This window comes from Camelus bactrianus, chromosome X (assembly GCF_048773025.1).
Source record: "Camelus bactrianus isolate YW-2024 breed Bactrian camel chromosome X, ASM4877302v1, whole genome shotgun sequence".
In the NCBI taxonomy this organism is placed as follows: domain Eukaryota; kingdom Metazoa; phylum Chordata; class Mammalia; order Artiodactyla; family Camelidae; genus Camelus; species Camelus bactrianus.
Genome location: NC_133575.1, coordinates 9,867,921 through 9,890,764, shown reverse-complemented (window position 1 = coordinate 9,890,764; position 22,844 = coordinate 9,867,921). Strand labels below are relative to the sequence as shown.

At 43.6% G+C, this 22,844-nt stretch overlaps 1 protein-coding gene across 2 annotated transcripts in view; it reads right to left on the bottom strand.

The window, feature by feature from the left end:
* EGFL6 (EGF like domain multiple 6) overlaps positions 1-22,844 on the bottom strand; it is a 50,090-nt gene that overhangs the window by 6,361 nt on the left and 20,885 nt on the right. For both annotated transcript variants that reach the window (XM_074359193.1, XM_074359194.1), the window contains exons 3-9: positions 21,641-21,733; positions 17,885-18,004; positions 14,989-15,108; positions 13,251-13,385; positions 11,107-11,229; positions 3,883-4,209; positions 2,442-2,522 (exon numbers count right to left, since the gene is read on the bottom strand). In XM_074359193.1, the coding sequence (XP_074215294.1) occupies positions 2,442-2,522; positions 3,883-4,209; positions 11,107-11,229; positions 13,251-13,385; positions 14,989-15,108; positions 17,885-18,004; positions 21,641-21,733 (999 nt within the window). The remainder of the gene's footprint in view (positions 1-2,441; positions 2,523-3,882; positions 4,210-11,106; positions 11,230-13,250; positions 13,386-14,988; positions 15,109-17,884; positions 18,005-21,640; positions 21,734-22,844) is intronic.

Below are 22,844 nucleotides of genomic sequence, written 5' to 3'. Positions count from 1 at the left end.
GATAAGACCTCCTGGAGCTTACATTTTTGATTATTTTCGTTTGAATCAACCAACCCAGCCTTAGCCCAGCAACCCCAAAGCTCTCTACCTCCCTGTGAGGCCCCTGGAGGAGGGCCCTGTAATAAACTTAGTAATAAACTTCTCTATCTCAATTTCTTTTCTGGTCTTTTATTGAACCATCAGGCCCTCAGACGCTCTACTTAACTTGCATAACCAGTACTTTGTAAAATTTGTTTATGCTTCAATTGTGCATACTGTTTTTTAAAAGAAATATATAGTATTTTTATTTAAGTACCTCCAAACTTGAATTCATCTGCGTGAAGCATTGTAAAATAATACATTTCTCTTTTGAGTATCATTACAGTTGTACAAAGGTTTTCACTGGTTCTGTTTTTCTACTGTTACCGATAAGCATGCAACACTGACTTTATCTCACATATAGTCGGTGTTTCAAATAATGGCTTAAATAGAAAAAAAAAGTTTGTTAAATGTTATTTTAGCAAAATTGCAGCAACTGCATGGAGTACAGGGCCAGCTAGTACAAGCTCTGAACTGGCCTCTGGTTACTTTTATGGAGATCAGAGGTCAGCAAACTAACGCCCCGCCCCATTGCTTGCTCTTGTGTTTTACTGAAACACACCACGCCCATTCCTTTACGTATTGTCTACGGCTACTTTTGAGCTACAGTGACAGAACTGAGCAGATGCAACAGAGATGGTATGGTTCAGAAAGCCTGAAATATTTACTATCTGGCCCTTTACAGAAAAGTCTTGTTGACCTCTGATGTAGGTGAGACAGGAGGGAAGGGAGCAGGGCACAACCATTAAAAGAATGACGTAGCAGTTGAGGATGCGACATAAACTGGTTAGAACCAAGATGGCAGAAGATTTGACTTCTGGTAGACCTTGAGCTTCATTATACATTCACTGTAATATATTAACGTGCTAAATGACACTCCCACAGGTGCCATGACAGTTCCCAGGCTGACCATAAAAGGTCAAAAAGTGGGCGGGGCCCATTCTTAAGACATTGCCAGAGAATGTAGGTTCTTGCCTCTCACAGGAAAGAATTCAAGAGCGAAGCTTAGTAAAGTGAAAACAAGTTTGTTTAGAGCGATACACACCCCATAGACAAGAGTGCGGTTCGTCTCACTCAGAAGAGAGCGGCTTAGGAGATACATGCTCCCTAAGCAGAGTGCAGGCCATCTCAAAAGGCGAGGGGGAGAGAGGCCGAGAGGTGGGGGGTGTTTAAAGTACAAGTAGATACACACTCCATAGAATGCCAGCCGTCTCAGAGGGCAAGACAGGGCACAACCAATGAGGCGCGGGGTTGTCAGTTTTTGTGGGCTTGGTAATTTTATATGCTAATGAGGGGAGGATTATTCCAACTATTTTGGGGAAGGGGTGGGGATTTCCAGGAATTGAGCAGCTGCCCAGTTTTTGACCTTTTATGGTCATATGCTCATAAGGCAAAATTGTAAACTCTCTCTGTTTCATTAAAGATTATGGAAGAAAAAGTAAAATAAGAAAACTGGCTGGCTTGTGGATCCAAAGGGAACTCAAATGATTTATTAGCACTTAGCTAGTGTAAAGCAGAGCTGGGGCAGAAGTTCTGAGCACCTGAAGAACATAGCTTATCCCCTGAGCATTTTCTTCCTAACCAGGAAAATGGGCAATAAGATGCCTGATGCAGAGAAATTAAACAAATGGAACACTCAGGAGAAAGATGGAAGAGAAGATGCCATAGGAGCTGGGTCACTAGCCTTTGGAGAGTTTTTAGTAGAAGTTTCTCACAAGGCCCGGCTTAGCCGGCCTGCTGGAAGATGGGAGATCACATGGAGCAGAGCCGAGTCAGCCCAGGTGACCCATGAGGCCCCAGGCACGTGAGAGAGCACAGCTGAGATGAGCCGGCCCACAGCTGATGCAGACACATGGGAGAGCCCCACACAGACCAGCTCGGATCAGCAGGACAGTCCAGCCAACCCACAGACTCATACACAAAACTGAGTTTCTATTGCTGTAGGCCACCTAGAGTTGTGGCTGTCAGTTCCGAAGTGTTTCCATGGCAACAGGTAACTGACACAGGCAGTTCAGGCAAGATTTTCGTACACAGTGAGTTTCAGGCTGTGGGCCCTCACATGTTGGAGTGGAAGCCAATGAGTCATTCCCTCATGTATCATCCGCCTCACCTCTTTAGGTGTCAGGCGGAGGTGGAGAGAAGACTGGCTTACAACACTGTAATCATTGGTATTAATCACATAAGGACCTAATTAAGGACCTAATACTTTCATACTGACACCAGGTACCATGATGTAATGACTTTCCCCTTGGGTGTTCAGGAATGAAGCAATGATTCATAAACAACCATCTCAAGCCACAAAGAAATGAAAACAACACAGGATGCCGCGACAGAGCACACACTGGGGAGAAGGCATCACTCACCTCTGTGCTCCAGGCTGGATGTTGTAGCTTTTCTTTGGACTAGAACCAAATCAACCTGACCATCTTCATTCACCTTAGGGGCTAACAATGAACATTTGATCAGTTAAGAAATACCCTAAGAAGGGATGAATGAATGACTGAACCAAGAGGGTTTTATTATATACAGTTGGCCCTCCATATCTGTGGGTTCCATAACCACAGATTCAACCAACCACAGGTCAAAAAATATATACATAAAAAAAAATCCAGAAAGTTCCAAAGAGCAAAAGTTGACTTTGCCTCGCACGCCAGGCAACTACTTACATCACATTTACATTGTATTAGGTATTTTAAGTAATCTAGAGCTTATAAACTACGTGGGAGGATGTGTGCAGGTTATATGCGAATGCTACACCATTCTATATAAGGGACTTGAGCATCCACGGATTTTGGTATCTGTGGGGGTTCCTGGAACCAATGCCCTGTGGATGTCAAGGGACGACTGTATTCTACTTACAGAATGTGTTACAGCTGTGGTTCCCTAATGTTAGTTCCAGTTTCCTCATCTAGAACCTTCTTCCCAAAGGTGCCCTTAGTTGACCTAAGTATCACGTAAGTATCCTAAGTAACATGTCCTTTCTCATCAGGTTTTGGGAACATACTCTCTTGAGACTGTGACTCTGTGTTAAGGGAGATAATGCCATTGGTATGCAAAGTTCTTGGACGGGTGGACCTGCATCCACTTTTCATTTGGTGAAATCCAATGGCCATGGAGCAAGAACAGGTTACAAGGCAAAATATAGAGGGAGCACCAGATGCCTGATGAGAATGAGATGGAAAGTCTCAGTGTGGGGGATCCAGGGTGGGTTAAGATGGAAACCATCCTCGAGGGGCTGAAGCTTATGGTGGGTTCTGCCCAGCCACCAGTGAAAAGGGCAGGTATCCAGCTCATGCAGAAAACTTAAGCTTCAGCTCTACAGAGAATTTTCCTCTCTACAACTATCCATTTTGGCTTTTTAAATCATAACCGTCCAACTCTGAAATTCTCCTTTCATGAAGTGGGCTTGTAAAAACTGCCTTCAAAAAATAAAAAGGTAGAGTTTGGCAGACCCAGCTGGGGAGGCTGTGGTTTGGGGGTGCCCTGCACGCATAGACGGAGAGCCAGACAACCGTGCTGGCAGGACAAGCAAGCTTACTTGGCTGCGGGTGGGAAGAGAGTATGCGTTCAATAGGAAGCCCCCCACCCCTGGCCGTTGCCCAGGCAAGGGGACAGAACTTACCCTCCTTGCTTCCCACAGCAGCAAATTTGATTTCATATCTGCAGAAGATGTCAGTTTCCAGAACTTATACAGAACCCTGCTTCTTAGGACTTAAAGCCGATCCCATCTTACTTAAGGCATGAAACGATCTTGTCTGAGAAATAGATATCCATAAAATGAATAAATGAACGAGTAAAACTCACAAAACACATCTCCTCGAAGGCTTTGTTCCTGCTCCACGTGGTTTTCCAGGGCTTTCTCATCTCGTCTCTCCTCCTCCAGGCCCTCTTTCTTTCCCTCTTCATTCCTCTTTCTTTCTCCACTAGGGTCCCCATCTCTGGAAACACTCTCTTCAGAGCTGAAGGGCTGCAAGTTAACCTTAGGGGCGGGAGTGCCCACAGGTTCTGTGATAATGTTTTTAATTTTTACCTTCTTTTTCATGCTATTTTTGTGAGCAAGCAACTTCTTGATTCTGTCTTTCATGGTACCTGGTGCTTTGAGGAATTCCTTCACAGAATTTTCAGGGATAACTAAAATAAACAATAAAAGAAAAGTTCCACATTGGCCAATAATTAGATCACTCATGAGAAATGGAGCATTTAAACAGTGTTCAAGTGCAGTAAATGAATGCTTCTAGAATCAACCCATTAAGGCCCTACCTTTGATATTTTAGGAAGAACTATCTTTGCACTGGTTTTAAGAAGCTCCAATGTCACAGTAGGATCTTAACTACCTTAAATCATTAGAGGATACACTTTCGTTTTGCTTCAGAGGCTACGATAATGAAATACTTGCTCCTACCAAGCTGGGCTACAGATTCCCACGTGATGGATATTCCTGCTTTCATATTAATATTCACCAAAGCTGGCACTGTCCAAGTAGCCTGTAATTTGTTTAAAATTGATGTTCAAAGATTACAGGTAGCATTATGTTGGATGATATAAATTGTTAATAATGGGCCATTTGTAACTTGCAAAAATGGTGATTTATGGTTCAATGTATACACACCTAATTTTCCTTCCTTGTTCTCTCACTCTTTTCAATTTCTTCACCGCAATCAACTACTTTCTAAAGCAAAATGATTTCACTTATTGACTATAGAGAGGCATCTATATTTACTTTTTACATTCATTTCCTATTTCTCGTCACTAAATTACATTGTTTTTAAAAATGCACCTCTAGTGGGGAGGGATATAGCTCAGTAGTAGAGCACATGCTTAGTACCCATGAGGTCCTGGGTTCAAGCTCAAGTACCACCTCTAAAAATAAACGAATCTAATTAGCTGCCTCCCCTTCTCGCCACCTCCCCCCCCAAAAAACAAAACAAAACAAAAAAGCACCTCTAGGTTAATTCCTCATATCTGCCCCCTACCCAATCATGGATCAATGGCCCTTGGGGGAAATAGTGTAGAAGAACTTGAGAGGTAGAAAAAAGGTCTTTTAGCCCCACATCTTTGTTTTGTAGATGAGGCAACTGAGTATGTGTGATGTTCTGTGACTTACCCAAAGTCACTCAGCTACCCTGGGGCAGAGCTAGACTTGAGGGTAAAGCAGATGAATGACTCTTTTTCCAGTCCTATTTCCATGACAGGTTTATTCCTTCTTTAGGATTAAGGGTTACTTTTCTCTAGATGGCTTCAAATTCCTTGAGATCAAGAGTCCAGAGATACATGCCCCCTTTCCAGGCACCTACCCGTGATAATTAAGAATATCCAACTATATACTACTATACATAGATAAACAAGGACCTACTGTATATCATAGGGAACACTATTCAATATCTTGTAATAACCTATAATGGAATCTGAAAAAGAATATATATACATAGAACTACTGAATCACTTTGCTGTGCACCTGAAGCTAACACAACACTGCAAATCAACTATACTTCAATTTAAAAAAAAACTACCCATGATGTAAAAAAGTAATTTAAAAAGATTAAAAACTTTGATTTTTAAAATAAAATATACTGTCCTTTTATAAAATACCTAGGCATGTGCAAGTCTAAGACTAAGCAAAAAGGGTCTAATACCACCTAAACCAACTCACCCAATTCTACCAGTTGGATATATTCAGAGGGAAATGAAATAAGGGAGTAGACATCAATTTTGGTGTCTAAAAAGAATATTATAAAAAGAAACTGGATTGGGATTTTATTAGAATTTTTTGGGGGGCAATGTTTTATTCTCTTCTCCTGCTCAGTTCCTTCTCCATCATTTGGCTGATTCAATCTGTCCCAAAGTGGTAGAAAAATAACCAAGGAGGAGCCCACAACATTTTGAATAATCAAAAGGAGCAAGAAAAATGTTTTGAAAATATATATACCCTTAATTAATACATCGCTTTTACTTTGAAATCAGTCTAAGGCTATTATGACAAGAGGTATATTTCTCTTTTCAACGAAATGTCCAAGTTATTTATCAATGTGACAGCCTGTGGTTATAAGTTCAAAACCAACTACTACTAATACAAATAGTCCATCATTACTCATTTTCCTGACCTTCCGATGTCCGGTTTCAGCTTCTCTGCCAGAGGCTGCATGACAAGCTCTGATTGTAATGTGCATATACAGACCTTCCTCTGCACGCTTCCCTGTGTAATTCGGTCGATGGGTCCCTGATTCTTTTCCCAGGACCCAGCAGGAAAAATTAACAGGAAACACCCATTCCCAGGAAATTTCCTCTACATAATCAGTAACATAACACTAAAGACCTTTAATAAATAATAAGGAGAGGGTTTTAACCTATACCAGGCAAACCTAAACATCTGCCTTAGTTTCTGTCTTAAAGTTTGACTTTTCAAACCATCACAGCCTTTGCGGTGCCAATGATTTCAGTCCTTCAGTATGTAGGGAGAGCTGGGGCAGGTGTGAAACAAACTATGCACATACATGACTGTGAACAGATAGATCTGGCCATACCTAGGTGTTGCTCTTTCAAATCTGACGTAGCTGATGACTGTTTTGAAAATTTCTTGATTACTGCATCATCTTCTTGAGACTATAAAAACATGGGAGGAAGTTGCAGTAGGAGGGTCTGATACATTTGGGGATCTCAGACATAAAAAGAGGCAATTCTAGGGTTTTGAGATTCAGAGGCCAGTCTTCTGTAAATGAGATTGACAATTTCTCTTGAGAGAGAGGTGAGATTTCTTTCAATATCCACTTGGTGAAAAACTTCTGCCTACCGGAAAATCCTGACTTTACTTAGAGAAGATCACTATGGGGTGAGAACATCTCTCCCAGAAGGAAAATGACTTTGACATTCATTTACCTGTGCTGAGTTCACCAGATGATCTATCATCTGGCAGGAGAAATGCTCCTCTCATCTGAGCTTTGGACATGGTCCTGGGAGGAGAGACTTGACGATGGATGGATGGAGGGATGTACTGCATCTTGAGGTGCAGAAATCAGGAAGGGACTAGGATGGCAAAAAAGCTGAGCCGGGAGAGTTTGCTGGGGAGGGGTCCAGGAGAGGTTTCCGCCCAAAGGAGTAGCCAGGGGTCACAGACATGCCAGTCCTGGGTATGACACCAAGTCCCACACCTTCTAGTCTTAAGTCCTCAAGGCAATACTTAACTTCTCTTTGATCACCATTTACAAAGCTGGGATAAGAAGAGGGTATTTGCGAGGTTTAAGTGAGCAAATAAATGTCAATTACTAAGATTAACGGCTTGTGTTTGCTATTATTTTTACAATTCATCACTAGAATGTTGAAAATCTTTTACTGAGTTCAACAAACTTTTTCCAGGCCATACCTCCAAACTTCTGTTTATGCTATTATTGAAGGAAAAAATACTGGAATGGCCTGGTTGTAGCAACACCTATGTTCTTGAATATACTCTATATAAATTGAACTTCTAATGACTAAGTGTATTTCTGATGACTAACGAAGCTGCTTTCCAATGGGAACAGTTGTTGAATTTTGGTAAAGACGCCACGGCCGCTGTTACTCCTACTACTAGTGCATACTTACTCAGCATTTAATACATTCCGAGCGGGAGCTAAGCCCTTTAAGTGTTTTCCTGAGGCTTTTTTTTTTTTTTTTTTGTATGCACGGCATTTTTTTGCATTTACCTTTACAGGATTTCAGAGTAAAGAGTAGCTAGCCCTTCACGAATATGATTGCAATGGTGCCAATAACACTAACAACCCAGCTAACTTTTTTGAGCCTCCGCTGTGTGTCCAGCTGAAGGAAGCTCTCTACCTCTGTTACCGCATTCAAATCTCACAATGAACCTATGAGAGACAAACTGGTCAGATGGTCCTCCCAAGTAGAACGTGAGACAAGGATTTGGGTGCTGGTGATTTACTTGGGAAGTAATTCTAGGAGGCAGAAGTAGGGGAAGGGGGACAGTGAGAGGAGAAGGGAGAAAAGCCCCAAATGGTGCCTCAGTGAGCAGGTGGGGAGCTGGGGCTCAGCCCTGCTGGGGACAACTGGGAACCAGCACAGAACCTACCTCCGAACTGTCCTGCCATTCGAAGGGGAACCGGGGCACTTACGCCCAGAGTCCTGGCCTTCACTGCTGAGGAATGTCCCTGGGGGCGTGAACTCGGGGGCTGGGCAGCCCTTTAGAGAAAGCCGCAGGACCACGATGCAGAGAGAGCCCACTGCACTGGGGCTCAGGATAAGCACGGAACTGTCCACCCGCCTCCCGGAAGTCAGGGAGCTCCAAGGAGGAAACTGAGTTGAGAGAGGTTAAGCAACCTGCTAGAGGTCACAGCCAGTATGGGGCACAGCTCGGACTGAAGTTCACACCTTCTGAGCTCCTGCGCTGTGGACCGTTACACCACACGGCTTGACACAAGTGAGGCTGGAACGGACGTGTTCAAATTTGGTGGCGGGAAGGAGCCCTTGGCCACTGATCCTATTTGGAAAGCTGAGCAATTCAGTCTCCTCTCTGAGGACCTCTCAGAATGATGGCGTCCTCCCTGCCATCCCACCCATGCACAGCCCTGCACAGGAGGCCACTCCCTGTCTGTCTCTGAATAAGGTTTCAGAAGGACATCATGGGCACATCTACATGCAGGGACAGAAACCATAGCATCGAGGTGCTGGAGATTGAGTAGCCACTGAACCCCATTTCCAGCCCGAGGCAGGAATTCTTCCCGGAGCCCCCGGCCCGAAAGGCTGTGCAGTGGACCTTCCCTAGGCCACGGAGTTCCCTGCTTCACCCTGAGATAGCCGGTGGGCATTTGTAAAGGAGAATGCAACCCCACCGACAGCTCTTAGTTACCTTTGGGCAGCCGCTTTTCTTTTACATTCCTTAAAACACTGACAGGCACAACTGATGCTTTTCCAGTTTTCTTCTTCCAGGCTAAATGCTGCCCAGTTCTTTCAGCAGTTCTTCAGAGCATGTGATTTCCAGATCATTTCCTTTGGTTATATTCCTCTGCACACCCTCTCGTCCAGTGCCACTCATCCACAGCCCGCTGGGGAGCTGTGAACCTTCTGTGAGTGCGGTGCTCGGCGACCATCATGGTGCTTACAGTTCATTTTGGGCATCACCAAGTGGCCGCTCTGTTGTGTCATCAGGAGCATCGGCCAGATGGGGGCACAGGATGTGACACAGGTCAAGGGACAATTTGCAGCCATACTTCTTGGAACATGTGGGAAGGCTGCTAAGGGGTCTCTGAGAGAGGAGGGTAAGGGCAGTAAACAAATCTAGGCACACGACGAGCCAGTGCTGAAAGGGACATGGTCAGAGGGTAAACCCAGGTGACTAAACGTCGTGGGACGTCGCGGCCCAGGGGAGTACTCGGTGCTGGCATCAGCGCTGGCTTGCCTCAGCAGACATTCCGTGTGCTCTTCAGGGTTTCTAGTTTTCTTCTCTTTCGGGACACCCAGCAGAATTATATACATATTTTTGCCCCTGCTTCCAACCTGAATTAAGTAAGAGCTGTTAGGTAATTGTGCACGTTTTTTTCCCTGTAGTGACAAATGCAAAGGCCTCGGTTTGACACCGTGGTACTGTAAGACCGTGGGGCCTGTCAGCCTGGGTCCCAAAGGGACTACATGGAGAAGAAACACCCTGACAACTCTCTCCGGATGTAGCTTGAGTGAGAAAGAAGCCGTGATTGTTGCTGTAGCTGTTAACAGCACTGACATTTCATTGTTATACATGTGGTTTATCAATCTCAGAGTTCACCACCTAAGCATCAAGGAATTCACCAGCAGCAACAATGGGACTGTCTCCTAAACACTGAAAAAAGTGAACAGAGGCTTCAGGATAATGATAAAGTGATGTCAGCTTCAGCGTATTTTGTTTTGGCTATGCGTTCTGGAAAAAGTTCTGTTTCACATGGGTAAAAACCGTCTGTGAAAGGGAACCTTCCTACACTGTTAGTGGGAATGTAAACTGGTGCAGCCACTATGGAGAACAGTATGGAGGTTCCTTTAAAAACTAAAGATAGAGTTATATGATCCAACAATCCCACTCCTGGGCATATATCAGGAAAAGACAAAAACTCTACTTTGAAAAGACACATGCACCCCAATGTTCACAGCAGCACTATTTACAATAGCCAAGACATGGAAGTAACTTAAATGTCCATTGACAGATTAATGGATAAAGAAGATATGCTATATGTATGCAGTGGAATACTACTCAGCCATAAAAAGAATGAAATAATGCCATCTGCAGCAACACGGATGGATCTAGAGATTATCATAAGTGAAATCAGTCAGACAGAGAAAGATCAATACCCTATATTGCTTATATGGGGAATCTAAACAATAATATAAATGAACTTATTTACAAAACATAAAGACACTCAAGGACATAGAAAACAAACTTATGCTTACCAAAGGGGAAAGGGGGGAAGGAGAAATGAGGAGTTTGGGATTAACAGATACATGCTACTATATATCAAATAGATAAACAACAAGGACCTACTGTACAGCACAGGGAACTATATTTGGTATCTTATAATAACCTATTATGGAAAAGAATCTGAAAAAGAATAGATATATATATGTATAACTGAATCACCTTGCTGTACACCTGAAACTAGCATGACATTTCAAATCAATTATATTTCAATTAAAAAAAAAACAACCTTGTGGTTCTAAGCCACTGACATTTCAGGATTGCTCATTACTGCACCATCACCTAGGCTATCCTGACAGATACATTTGCTCAATGTCGTCTGTCCTCAAATCTTATTTTCATGATTTGAAAGTATGTTGTGACCAGAAAAATCTCCAGAACCCTTGCTGTACTTTAAGTGTAGTGCCTACCACTTCAGGCAGAACTGGAGATGTGGTCTGATTAGACAAGCCTCAGGCAGTTAAATTTCCTAACGCTGTATGCATGCAGTCCCACATCCCCCTATGGGGGTAAAGGGGAGGGAGAAACATGAAGGGAGGAAGAATTGGAGAGAATGCTTTATTGTGAAGAGCTGAGACAACATGGCCATGTGTACTTACCAGAACACTGAAGGCCGCTGCCTTTGAATCCCTGCTTGCACTTACACTTGAAGGATCCTGGGGTATTGAGGCAATTGGCGTGGGGGCTGCACGTATGGGTCTTCCCAGCACATTCGTTTATATCTAAAAATGTGAACAGTCCCGTCAACAACCTGGTGGTAACAGCATTTGCTGAAAGACTATCCCTTGCACTTGAGTAACTCCAGGGCCAACCGCTCCCCGCAGCCAGCGAGCCAAGTGCAGCCTGGGAACCGAGAGGCGTGTAAGAGTCCCGGCGCCTTGGCCTAGAGCCCTGGCTTTGCCTGCTGCCCAGTATGTAGGGAGTGTGTCTGCAGCTCACCTCCTCCACAGCGATCTCTGCTCCTGCTTATCAATACTCCTGAAATCTGCAAGATGTTGAGGTTTCATTTCTTAACTTTTCATCTGTCTAATTCAGAACTAAACAATAGCAGAGAAGAAATTCTATGCATGGAAGGGCCTGGAACTAATCAACAAAGAACAAGATGGGCTAGGAACCATGGACATCATCTGAAAAATTTGAGCATTCTCTTCAAAGACTGCCAGGAGCAGGGGCTCAGGCTGGTCTGAGCCCCTCTGTGGGGTTTAGATGAGGAAAGTTTGCCAAATTCCAAAGTGACAGCTTCATTGGCCTTCTTCTCTGTCCTACTTTCTAGCTATTTCTCACTTGCACACAAAATAGGCTATTGTTTTTAACATAGCCACCAGGGGGCTCAGATGTTAATCATAATCAGTTTTAAAATCAGAGATTTGTTTCCTTTGGACGCTCTCCATGTAAATTCCCACCCTGCCCTTCTGCATCTAGGGAACCAGTTTCTACTCTGTGACCCAGCGTGGCTGCATTACAGAGCTGGAGGGGCCCGCAGCGGCGATGCAGGGTTCCAGCCCACGAGACACGTGGATTTTATTAGCCCGTCTGTGTTTGCGAAGATTTGAGGGAAGAGATCTGGAGGCTTCACAAGATGATTCAAAACCTAGGAACCAAGTGTCACCCCCAACATGACACACAGGAAACATCCTGGGAAGCTCTGAGTGTAGGGCTGAAAGAAATCCTACTTTTTTCTCACTGTTAGCATTCCAGGTCATGCATACACGTCTGTTACGTGCATGTTACATAAACAGGAATCTACAGGGAGCCCAGATGTCCCTTCACTGCAGGACAAGCCCCATCTGCCTTCTATCAAGGGCAATGGAGATGTGTCCAAGGGCTCCCCAAATACCCCACTTCACCAGCTCACTGAGACTTGGAATTCCTTCCCTAAGGGATAGGATTTTTATTTCACCAAAACCAGGCTGATAGCTGAGTAATACTTGAATCTTTTCAGAGTGGCTCTGGAGACCTTGGAAAGGGAATGTTTTAGGGGATGTGGAGCTTGAACTGCAGAAGGGCTGGGGGAGGAGAGAAGAAAGAGCATGTGCCTTCGTCTCCCTCATACATTTTCCTAAAGCCACTCCTGAAGGTAACTGTTATGAACAGACCACTGAGATCAAGATTAAACAGGCCTTGTTATATCAAATGTAAATATGCTTTATTATTTCTATTTTTAGATATGTACCTGGAGATAGAACCAAAAATATAAACAAAACAAAACCAACCCAATTTTTAAAAAGTCCCCCAAATCACCTCAAACTATTTGCCTCCTTACCAGAACTCTATAGACCAAAGTTCCTTACTTTAAATGTTTATTGACCTGGCTTCATATAATTCATGCTATCAGGGTTCCCTAAATGCCAGAAACTTAAAAAAATGTAATTTTTTCTGTGTTGTTACGGTGGTCAGTACAATAGACTGTTCAACTAATAGACTGAACTGATGTCAAAATACCTGTGGTGTGGGAGGCATATATTAGGAATTTGGGATTAAAAGATACACAGTACTATACATAAAAGTGATAAACAACAAGGATCTACTGTAGAGCACAGGGAACTATACTCAGTGCCTTGTAATAGCCTATAATAAAAAAGAATATGAAATACATGTACATGTATAACTGAATCACTTGCTGTACACAAAAAACTAACACAACATTGTAAATCAACTAAACTTCAATAAAAAAAAATCTGTAGAGAAAGCCTACGGGTTTGATGGGGAGAGGAAGAAAATAATAGGTGCCACCAGTTCTTACCTACACAGTCATATCGGCCACTGATATATTTCAGTTCAAAACCAACATGACATTTGCAGTAGTAGCTCCCAAATGTGTTCACACATCTTCGATTGTAGGGGCAGACGGCTTTATCAGAAGCACATTCATCAATATCTAGGATGGAGAACCAGGAGATGTCAGGGGGAGCAAGAAAGTACCCTCCCTCCAAAATACCCCCATGCACGGGCACATGCGGTTTCTTCGCCGGACAGCTCTGACTACCCTGGGAGCAGCGCCACGTCCTCCGGGAAGTGTTCGAGGCCCCCTAGGCTTACTCATAGCCCTTCCCTTTGTGGATTTCTGTCACTCTGCACGCTGTGTTTTAGAGGCATTATCTCGCTGTAATGACTACTTATTGTTCACATTTTCTCTCCGGTTAGGCCCTGGCTTTTCTGGGGCAGGGAGCATATGTCTGGCATTTTGTACATACACATTATCTTTTGGTGACCGAATTAGCATTTTTCTAGCTATGGATATGGTATGGCAAACCCAAAACACAAACATTTAAATTTTGCATCTTACAAAAGAAGTATTTCATTAGCAAGCTCCTCCAAGTTCTGCCGTATTGTTCCAAATCACAGAAATGTGGTTTCCTAACAATGTACTTAAACATACATTGTGGGTCAAGTATAATGATGTAATGATGCAACTTCAGCAGAAAACAGGCTTCCTTCCTTTTCTACCGTGGAGAGTCACATCACAGAGGGGCTGACCGCTATGGTCACCAAGCCATTAAGATTCAGGCTTTGCCTTAAGTTTCAGAGGTCGAGGCAAATAGATGTCAAGTTGTTATTTTGCAACTGTGGTTAAACACGCAAGTTGGTGCTGACTTACAGCTCCCTCTGCATTCTTAAAATAATTAATAAACAAGTGTTGGATTGACTGGAAGTATTTTGGGGGGATCACTTTTGTGCCCATCATCTTTCCCCTCCAATAAAAATGGCACCCGGCAAACCAAAGAAGTGGGTGAAAATCTGGATTCAGTTTGATCAAGAATTAGCCTTACCATATAAATACGACTTTACCAAAGAGTACTACACCTTCTGAAATGAATTAAATCTTTGACTACTCTCAAAAAGCAGAGCCAAAGTTTTAATTTACACAGGTTTCTAAAAAAAGTGTTGAAATGATTTAGGATCTATTTGGCTGCGCTTCTGAAATGCAGTTTATCAAGTTACGTACATTTAGGGTAAACAGGCACCAAGCACCCTTGACAGAAAAATACTTCTATCGTAGTACAGAAGTTAGAATAGTAACTCATACTGCTATTTGCTTATTTAAATCAAACAAAATTAAGAACTTTTTCAACATTCTGTTTGGTTTGACACCCCTAATTAATGCTAGATGCTCACTTGCTCTAAATATTATATATTTATAGTGCAATATAATGAAATACAGTACTAGGAATATACACAATTTGGTAGTTGAAAGAAAATGTGCAGGGTAAGTACACTAAATTAAAATTACTTTTACATCTTTTTCCACCATGCATTAGGCAATCCAAAAATAATAGAGAAGTGCTCTTTCTAGCATCACAAAGTGTTTCTAGAGCATATGTTGCTAAAAACATCGTTTCAGAAATGGACATAAGTCTGTAGTTTTAGGAGCTTTCAATGACTACTCAACAAGCAGGTTGCGATGAATGAAAAAGGAGGATTCAGTAAAGGGAGAAGGCGGGGGTGGGGGTGGGGAGTGGAGGCGACTTCGGCCGCTCTACCTAGACAAGCTCTTCCATTCGGGGCCAGGCGGAGGCCGGAGGATGGACAGAGACAGCGTGGCCCTCCCTCCGTGTCTTCACAGCCATACTGGCAGTTTGTCAGCGCACACGTCCTAGAGTCTGCAAAAGTAGGCACAGATTAGCCCCCACGAGATGGTAAAAAGTGCTTACTGAGAAATGATCTCTGTCTTCTGGAACATTAAACCAAACATGTGAAATGGTATTCAAGGATAAGCTTCGTTGCCTGAGTCCCAAATGGAGAGCCAAGTGGAATCTGGGCAGGGGTGGTGTCTTGGTGGCCCCGGGGTCTGTTTTGTTGGCCAAAGTACCGCATGAGACCTTCATTAGGTAGGGCACGCCCCTCATTTACCAGAGACTGCATCTCTCTCTCCTCCTGTACCAGCTCTAATCACTCCTCTGTGTCACCTGGCAGGTCTCTATTATTGGCTGAAATGCAACCTCTGAAGATGATGATCAGTCTGCATAATTAGGGTAAAAGAATGCAAATTCTAGGGGGAAGGTATAGCTCAGGTGGTAGAGTGCATGCTTAGCATACACAAGATCCTGGGTTCAATCCCCAGTACCTCCTCCAAAAATAAACAAGTAAATCTAATTACACCCCCCCCAAATGAAATAAATAAAATTAAAAAGAATGCAAATTCTAGCAATCTCTCCATTCACATCTGGCCTCAGTGAGAGTCACTTGAGCCAGAAAACCTTGTCTTCTAGGTGCCTGTGTTAAAACATGTGGCAGATATGACTGATGGGCTACCCAAAAGCCATTCCCATCATTGAGGCTAGAAAGTCAGTTACTTCTGTTTTTCCCCAGCTTCTCTTGCAGCAACAAGGAGTGGCCATATGCCTCAGTTGTGGCCAAAGAGATATTAAGACAAGTCTGCTAGAAGGAGTGAAGCTTCTGGAAAAGATACTGCTGCATGATAAAAGGGACAGGCATAAAAGAGGTGTTTGTTCAGTTGGCATCACCCCTTTCCCCTTTGTCTTGCCTACCTTCGATCTGCATGTGATATCTGGAGCTGGGGCAGCCATATTGTGGCTAGGAGGCCACAAGCAAGATAATGAAATCAATACTCTGAGGATGGCAGAGGCGGAGTCCTTGCTGACCTGTTCTGGAACTGCTCGCCTCCAGCTTTTTTGGTAAATGTCATAATTTAGTTGGTTTTTCTGTCACTGCTTAAAGAGAACTTATCTCACAAAAATGCATTTCCTTAGCAGGAGTCCAGTATGTGTAGATCGTAAGTGTCCACAACAGGGGAGCACGGAGAATATACTCTCTCTATCCAGCTGCATGCATAACATGCCAATCACACAGCTGGACAAAAGAGACTACAAGGGGGCAGGTGACAGAAAATCAGCTTCCAGGAGAGAGGACCCGGGCTATCTGGACACTTTTTTTGAGCTATAAACAGGAAGGCGCAGGCAACCCTTACAAACAGAGAAGTAGATAATTAGGGATAGATACACAGGCCACGGTAATGTAGCAAACACCCACTGATGGTTATGTTTCTAGTTTATTCTTTTCTTCCTTAGTTGTCTTCTCTCAAAATTCATCTTCAAAGTTTACCTCATTCTATCTTTCCATTTGGAGAAAGATATCTTTTTTGGCACTAATTAGGCTTTCACGGAATGTTTCAGAAACATCCATCAGCATACAGCTTTTCAAAAACGGTAAGTGATTACTATAAAACCCTGGGTAGCTGTTCCCACGGGACCGGTTGGGGCGATTCTGGCACAGTCCTATTTGGTAGTGGTTACATGGGTGCCGGCCTTACAAGAATCCATTAAGCTACATATTTGTCTCTTGCGGGTTTGTTTAACTTATAATAATAAGGATTTTTTTTTTAAAGACTCTTGGAAATCCTGGTTTATCTCTTAAGCTTGTGTGCTAATGAGAATCCAGGTGACTGGTGGTGTTGGGGCACTTTGCCAAGGAGGGGCAGCGAGCCGTGCATGAACCAGACTGCACAACTGAGGGAAGCCCAGGATGGGCTGGGGAGTCCACGGGACTCTGCAACCATGGGCACAGGCTCCAGGTTTGTTGAGGGCTGCAGGGCAGAGGAAAGAGAGACAGGGAGGAGGGAGGGAGGAGGGGAAGCAGGGAGGACGGGTTTGGTTCTCAGTTGCAACATAAAACCTAAAAAGGCTTCCTTCTCAATCAGTGAATAGATACAGACACGCACCCTCCCACAGGACATGGGCTGGGTTCTCTTTATCAGAGAAGGGCTTTTCTTTCCAGGAATGTGAATCAGAATGTATTTCCAAGAAGAGGCACTAATCTTTGAGCGTGGGGCAAGGGGCGTGAGAAAGGTAGTCGGTGGGAAGCACTGATGTCCCAAGATGGAATTTAACTTTATCACTTTCCTAAAACAATATGCGTATTTGATTCAGCATGCTTATTTTCATGAAGAAATCCAAAACACTGCTGCACATATGTATAGAACTTATTTTTCTGCTCAGCTAGTCTATTTATGTAAAAAGTAAGTGGCCAGAATAGGCAAATCCAGAGAAACAGAAAGCAGATTAGTGGCTGAAGGGGCCTGGGGGGAAGATGAGTAGGGAGTGACTGCTAATGGGGACGGGGTTTCCTTTTGGGGTAAAGATGTTCTGGAACTAGATAGTGGTGATAGTTTGTACAGCACTGTGAACGTACAAAATGCCACTGAATTGGACACCTGAAAATGGTCAAAATGCTGAATTTCACATTATAGGTATTTCACCCCAATTAAAAATAAAATAAGTGTTCAAAGATGTTTTGGCCTGAGGCAATGTTAAGAGTCTTTTGGGTACTTACCCCGCCCCCCCCCCATTACTCAAGTCAACTTTTCCCCAAGCATCAAATGGCAAAAGTCAAGGCTCCAGGTTGGCTGCTGAAACTTACTGGAACACGTGGCATCCGGCATGAGCATATGCCCACTGAGGCAGAAGCACTTGTAACTACCATGTGTATTCATACATCTGTGTTGACACGGCCAGGGTCTCATTCCACACTCGTTCACATCTGCAGGCAGGAGTCAGAAAATGGAGAAATGTTAACTGAATGGGGAAACATCCAGATGTGGAACTGGGTTGGCCTCCCTGGACCCCACCCATGGAGGTGGGTACAAGGGGCAATGACTCACCTCTTCTCCGACCATCATTAAAGGACTGGTGAGGATGTGGAGCAAATGGAATAATCATACTCCGCTGGAGGGGATGTAAATGGGCACAACTACTTTGGCAAACTGTTTGACAGCAGAAAAGTTAGCTATAGACATAAGGGCCACCCAGCAATTCCACTCCTGGGCACGTGTCCAACAGAAACATGGATACGTGCTCACCGCAGAAACATGTACTAACATGATCGCAGTAGCACTACTCTTAATAGCCCCAAACTATACAGAATTCAAATCTCTCCCAGTGGAAGGATGGATAAATGATTTGGAGACTCATGCGATGGAATACCGTATAGCAATGAGACCGAACAAAGTGTAAGCACAAGCAACCATGGGTCACAGTCACAGACATGGTGTGGGAGAAGCTGGATACAAATGCGTACATTCAAAACCACCCACAACTAAAACAAAACCAAACCAGGCACCACGACTCTGCAGGAAGAGGTCAAGATACGGTTCCTTGCTGGGGGTTGGGGACAAGTGACTGCAGGGGAGAAGGGGTCTTCAGGTAGGCTATTAAGTTCCTATTTCCCTATCTGAACACCAGTTACATGGGTGTCTTTGAAAATTCCTTGAGTTGTACATTTCCAATGAATGTACAATTTTGTATGTTTACTACTTGAATAAAAAGTTAGAAATATATACTTTAGATACTTCTGCCTTTCATGCTGTCCCAGGCAGCCTATGTCACATGCCAACAGCACAGCTTCTTTTCAATTATTATTCTGGGTGGCCCCATGCTGGGCCAAATTGTCTAGGCTCCAAATTGTCTTTCCAGAGGGAGCCCCACCAGGCAGCTATTATTGGTGGTGAGGTCATAGGACAATATTTAATCCCGTGTAAAGATGCTCAGAGGATGTTGTTAAATAAGAAGGCTGCAAAACCATGTGTACAGATAGATACCAAATTTGCTTTAAAAAAAAAAAAGCAAAGGAAAAAATGTCTGGGATGCAATGCTCTTAAGTGCTAATAATGGTTACCTTCAGGTGGTAAGATTGAAGGTGACTTTCTTCTCTGTGCTCTTCAGTGTTTAAAGTGTTAAAGGTTACAAATGAACTAGCTTTTTAAAATTAAAATAAAAAATGATACAGAAGGAAAATAAAACTTTAAAAGCAATCATCGGTCTCATCTTTGGGAATGTGGTCACATGGGTGCCTTATATCTTAACTCCCTTAAGGAAGACAGAGAAAAGAACCAAATTCCATGTAAGGTCAAAATTCAGCATGGCAACAGGTCAAGGGCATCCTTGAAAATAAAGAGGTGGAGACTTTTACCTCTGAAAATAACCTTACGTGGGGCTTTTCCGATGCCTTAGCCAGACATTTGAACCCCCTTCTCCATTGCCAGTCCCTGCTACCCTATTATCTCCTGCATGGATCCTAACTACTTCAAAAGCAGGAATTTAAAAAAGCTGATTGGACATAATGGGAAAGCCAGGAATACCCCCTTAACTTGGCCCTAACTCAGAGGCATCTCTTGGAAGAAGCATTCTGGGGAAAGACATCAGTTGAGGGTTGAAACCTGTGGCCATTAGCAGGTACATGTGGACTTTGATCAAGCTGTCCTCGGGCAGGGAGGCTGTGGGGGGAGGACAGACCGTCCCAAACCTGAGCCAACTGGACCACTCCCTCAAAGTGAGTATTTTACCAGGACTTGCAAATCAGCATGAAAAATGTCTTCTCTGTTTCAACTCTCTTGAGAAGGTATCTTGGTACAGAATCCAAGACATATGGAAAAATAGCTTTTCTGGTGTGAAAGCCCTGGAAAGGGACACAGCTGAATTATGACTTAGGAGAGCATGACTCGTGACGCGCCTCCCTCAAGCAGTTGGACACGGTTCTAAGAAGCACCACGGCAGCGCTGGCCACCGAGCTGGTGCTGGGACAGAAGGGAGCCAGAGATTGCTCTCTGAGGCCGCGGGGCTGGCCACTCAAAGGAAGGCTATTGGGCACCTGCAGCTCGCCTCTGGGCTTGGCATGACAGAGTGGAGCACGTGCCTGCCCTTCTAGAACCCGAGCCAGCCTTTCTTCAGCGCAGCTGCACTGCTCTGCTGCGCTTCGCTCAACTGCATTCTAGGACTGGGGATTCTTTTTTCTTTCTTCCTTCCTTCCCTTCCTCCTCTCTTTCTCTCTTTTAAATTTTAATGGAGGTACTGGGGATTGAACCCAGGACCTTGTGCATGCTAAGCATGCGCTTTACCACTGAGCTACACCCTCCCTCCGTGGGGACCCTGTCTTAATTAGTGCAGGTTTCTTCGTGGCAGGGTGTCTCAGCCTCAGAACTGTTGACATTTTAGGGCAGGTCATTCTGTCGTGGGGGCTGATCTGGGCACTGTGGGATGTTTAGCAGCATCCTTGGTCTCTACCCCACTAGATGCCAGTAGGAATCCCTCCAAATGTCTTCAGACATTTACCAGATGTCCCCTGGAGTAAGGTTTCCAAATTGAGCAAATAAAAATACAGGATGCCCAGTTAAATATGAATTTCAGAAAAAATGACTAACCCCTTTTTAGTATACCTAGGTCCCATACAATATTAGGAACATATGTACACTGTAAAATTATTCGTTGTTTACCTGAAATTGATACTGAGATTGAAAATAAAATTATATTTAAATTTACGTCTAACTGGGGATCTGTATTTATCTGGCAACTCTTCCTGGGGAACAAAACTGCCCAGGTTGAGAACTGCTGTTCTTGACAGTATAACCTCTTTAATGTCTTCAGATAAACAGCCTATGACAAAAGTTATAAACGGCCTTTTAAAAATCTATCAATGACAATAAAAAATATGCTTGTCATTTAACTTAACAATTGCGTTTTTAGGTATCTACCCTATAAAAATACTCACTCAAGGGTGCAAAGACATGCATAGAATGATGTCTGATTTAGCGTTGTTTGTAATGGCAAAACATTAGGGACAACTTAAATGATAGTGGTTAATTAAAGCATTTTTTACATAAAAGATAAAAGCATTTCCTCTAGGGACTAGGAGACAGCCTTAGAAAGTAGGAGATAGCTCTGTATCTACTGACATGCAAAGATGCCCACAAGAAATATTCATGTCTGTACAATAATAGAAAAAGAACTGCAGGGGTGGAGGACACACTGCTAACTATGGGTAGAAGAGCTCCTAGGGGTGGACAAGCTCACTGTTTAATTTATAGCCTTTTGCACTGTTGGATTTTTTTTTAGTAAAAGACAGGTATTACTTCAGTAGTTTAAAAACATAATAAACACAATTTATTTAGGGGAAAAAGGTCTTTTATCTGGCATCTTAACAAAAACATCAGCATGCCTTTTTCATTTTTCTAGAAGAGACTGAAAGATCAAGTATTGAAATCACTTTCATTTGAAGATTCAAGTTAAAATCTACAAAATTCTGAGCACCGTTCTTGGGTCCCACACCCCCAGCCGTGACGGCTGAACTGCTTCTGAAAGCTCTGGGTAGGTTTGTATCACCAGCCTGGTCTGCAGTACTGACCTTGACTGCAGGTTTTCCCGGTGTATCCTGGAAAGCAATGACATTTGTTTGGTCCCACACACTCCCCGAACTTGCATCCAGGTTCACACGTAGCTGTGGAAAGAAGGTTGTTTGACCATAAATGAACAGCTGTAGTTAACCCAGTGCAATGTCCCCATGTCAAACTTGGCCGCCTTCTGTGTGACAAAGAAATCCATGGCAACACAGAGGAAGATCTGCTTCCTCTCTAGTCTGTGTTTACCTTTAAGATACTGGAAATGGTTTTGCTTCTTAACTAGATCGCCAGCCCTCCACCCCGCCATCCCTCTACCCAGAGAATACAAGTTTATCAAAACTTTGCTTAGTACTGCCACACCTCCAGTGACATTCAAAGAAAAAGAAAGCCTCCCAGACCACAGTCAGCCAGTGTTGCATGTCAACACAGAAGTTTTAATAAAAGGAGTACAATTTGTCAGCTGGAAGAGACTCCACAGTCGTCCCAGGGTAAGTGCCAAGGTCCCTCTCCTTCTTTCTGTTGTCTGCGTCTTTTTTCTCTCTCATATTTTCTCTCCTATTTTTCTTTCAAATGATCAAAATCTTTTTAACACTGTGTGTTATCAGTCAAAATAAACAACCCTTGGATTGGAGGCAGGGAGCCACTACCTCCAGCCCCAAGGATGGGAACCCAAAGCCTCACGATGGTGGTGGTGGTGAGGGCGATGATGCAGGTGTGGCAGAGGCAGGATTTGGTTTTTGGTTTTATCCATTTCTGTATCCAGACACCTGACCCAAATGAGGAACTCCGTTTGTTTGATGAGTGAGGTAAGGGGAGAACCAGCAAGGATCAGATGTTTCACTGACTGGGTTGGGTCAAAGATGATGGAAAGCTTGAGCCTAGCTTGTGGGGAGGAGATAGGGAGAAAAAGCTGTAGATTAAAAAAAAAAAAAACAAAACAACAACAACAACAAAGGAAAATGGGAAAACCCAAAGAGAAAAAAGAGAAGAGAGAAAGCAAATCATGAATGAGAGACAAAGGAGGCATGTAGAGAATCACGGACCCCCACATTTTCTGGACCTAGTAGGAGATCCGGAAGTAGCCAGCAAATGAAAGGATGAGTTAGCAATTGCCCAGGAATGCTGCTTACTTCTCTGCACACTGATTCTCTGGCTCAGAGTAGATCTATCCCCTAAGCAAGCCTCTTCCTAAAGACCCAGCCTCTTCCC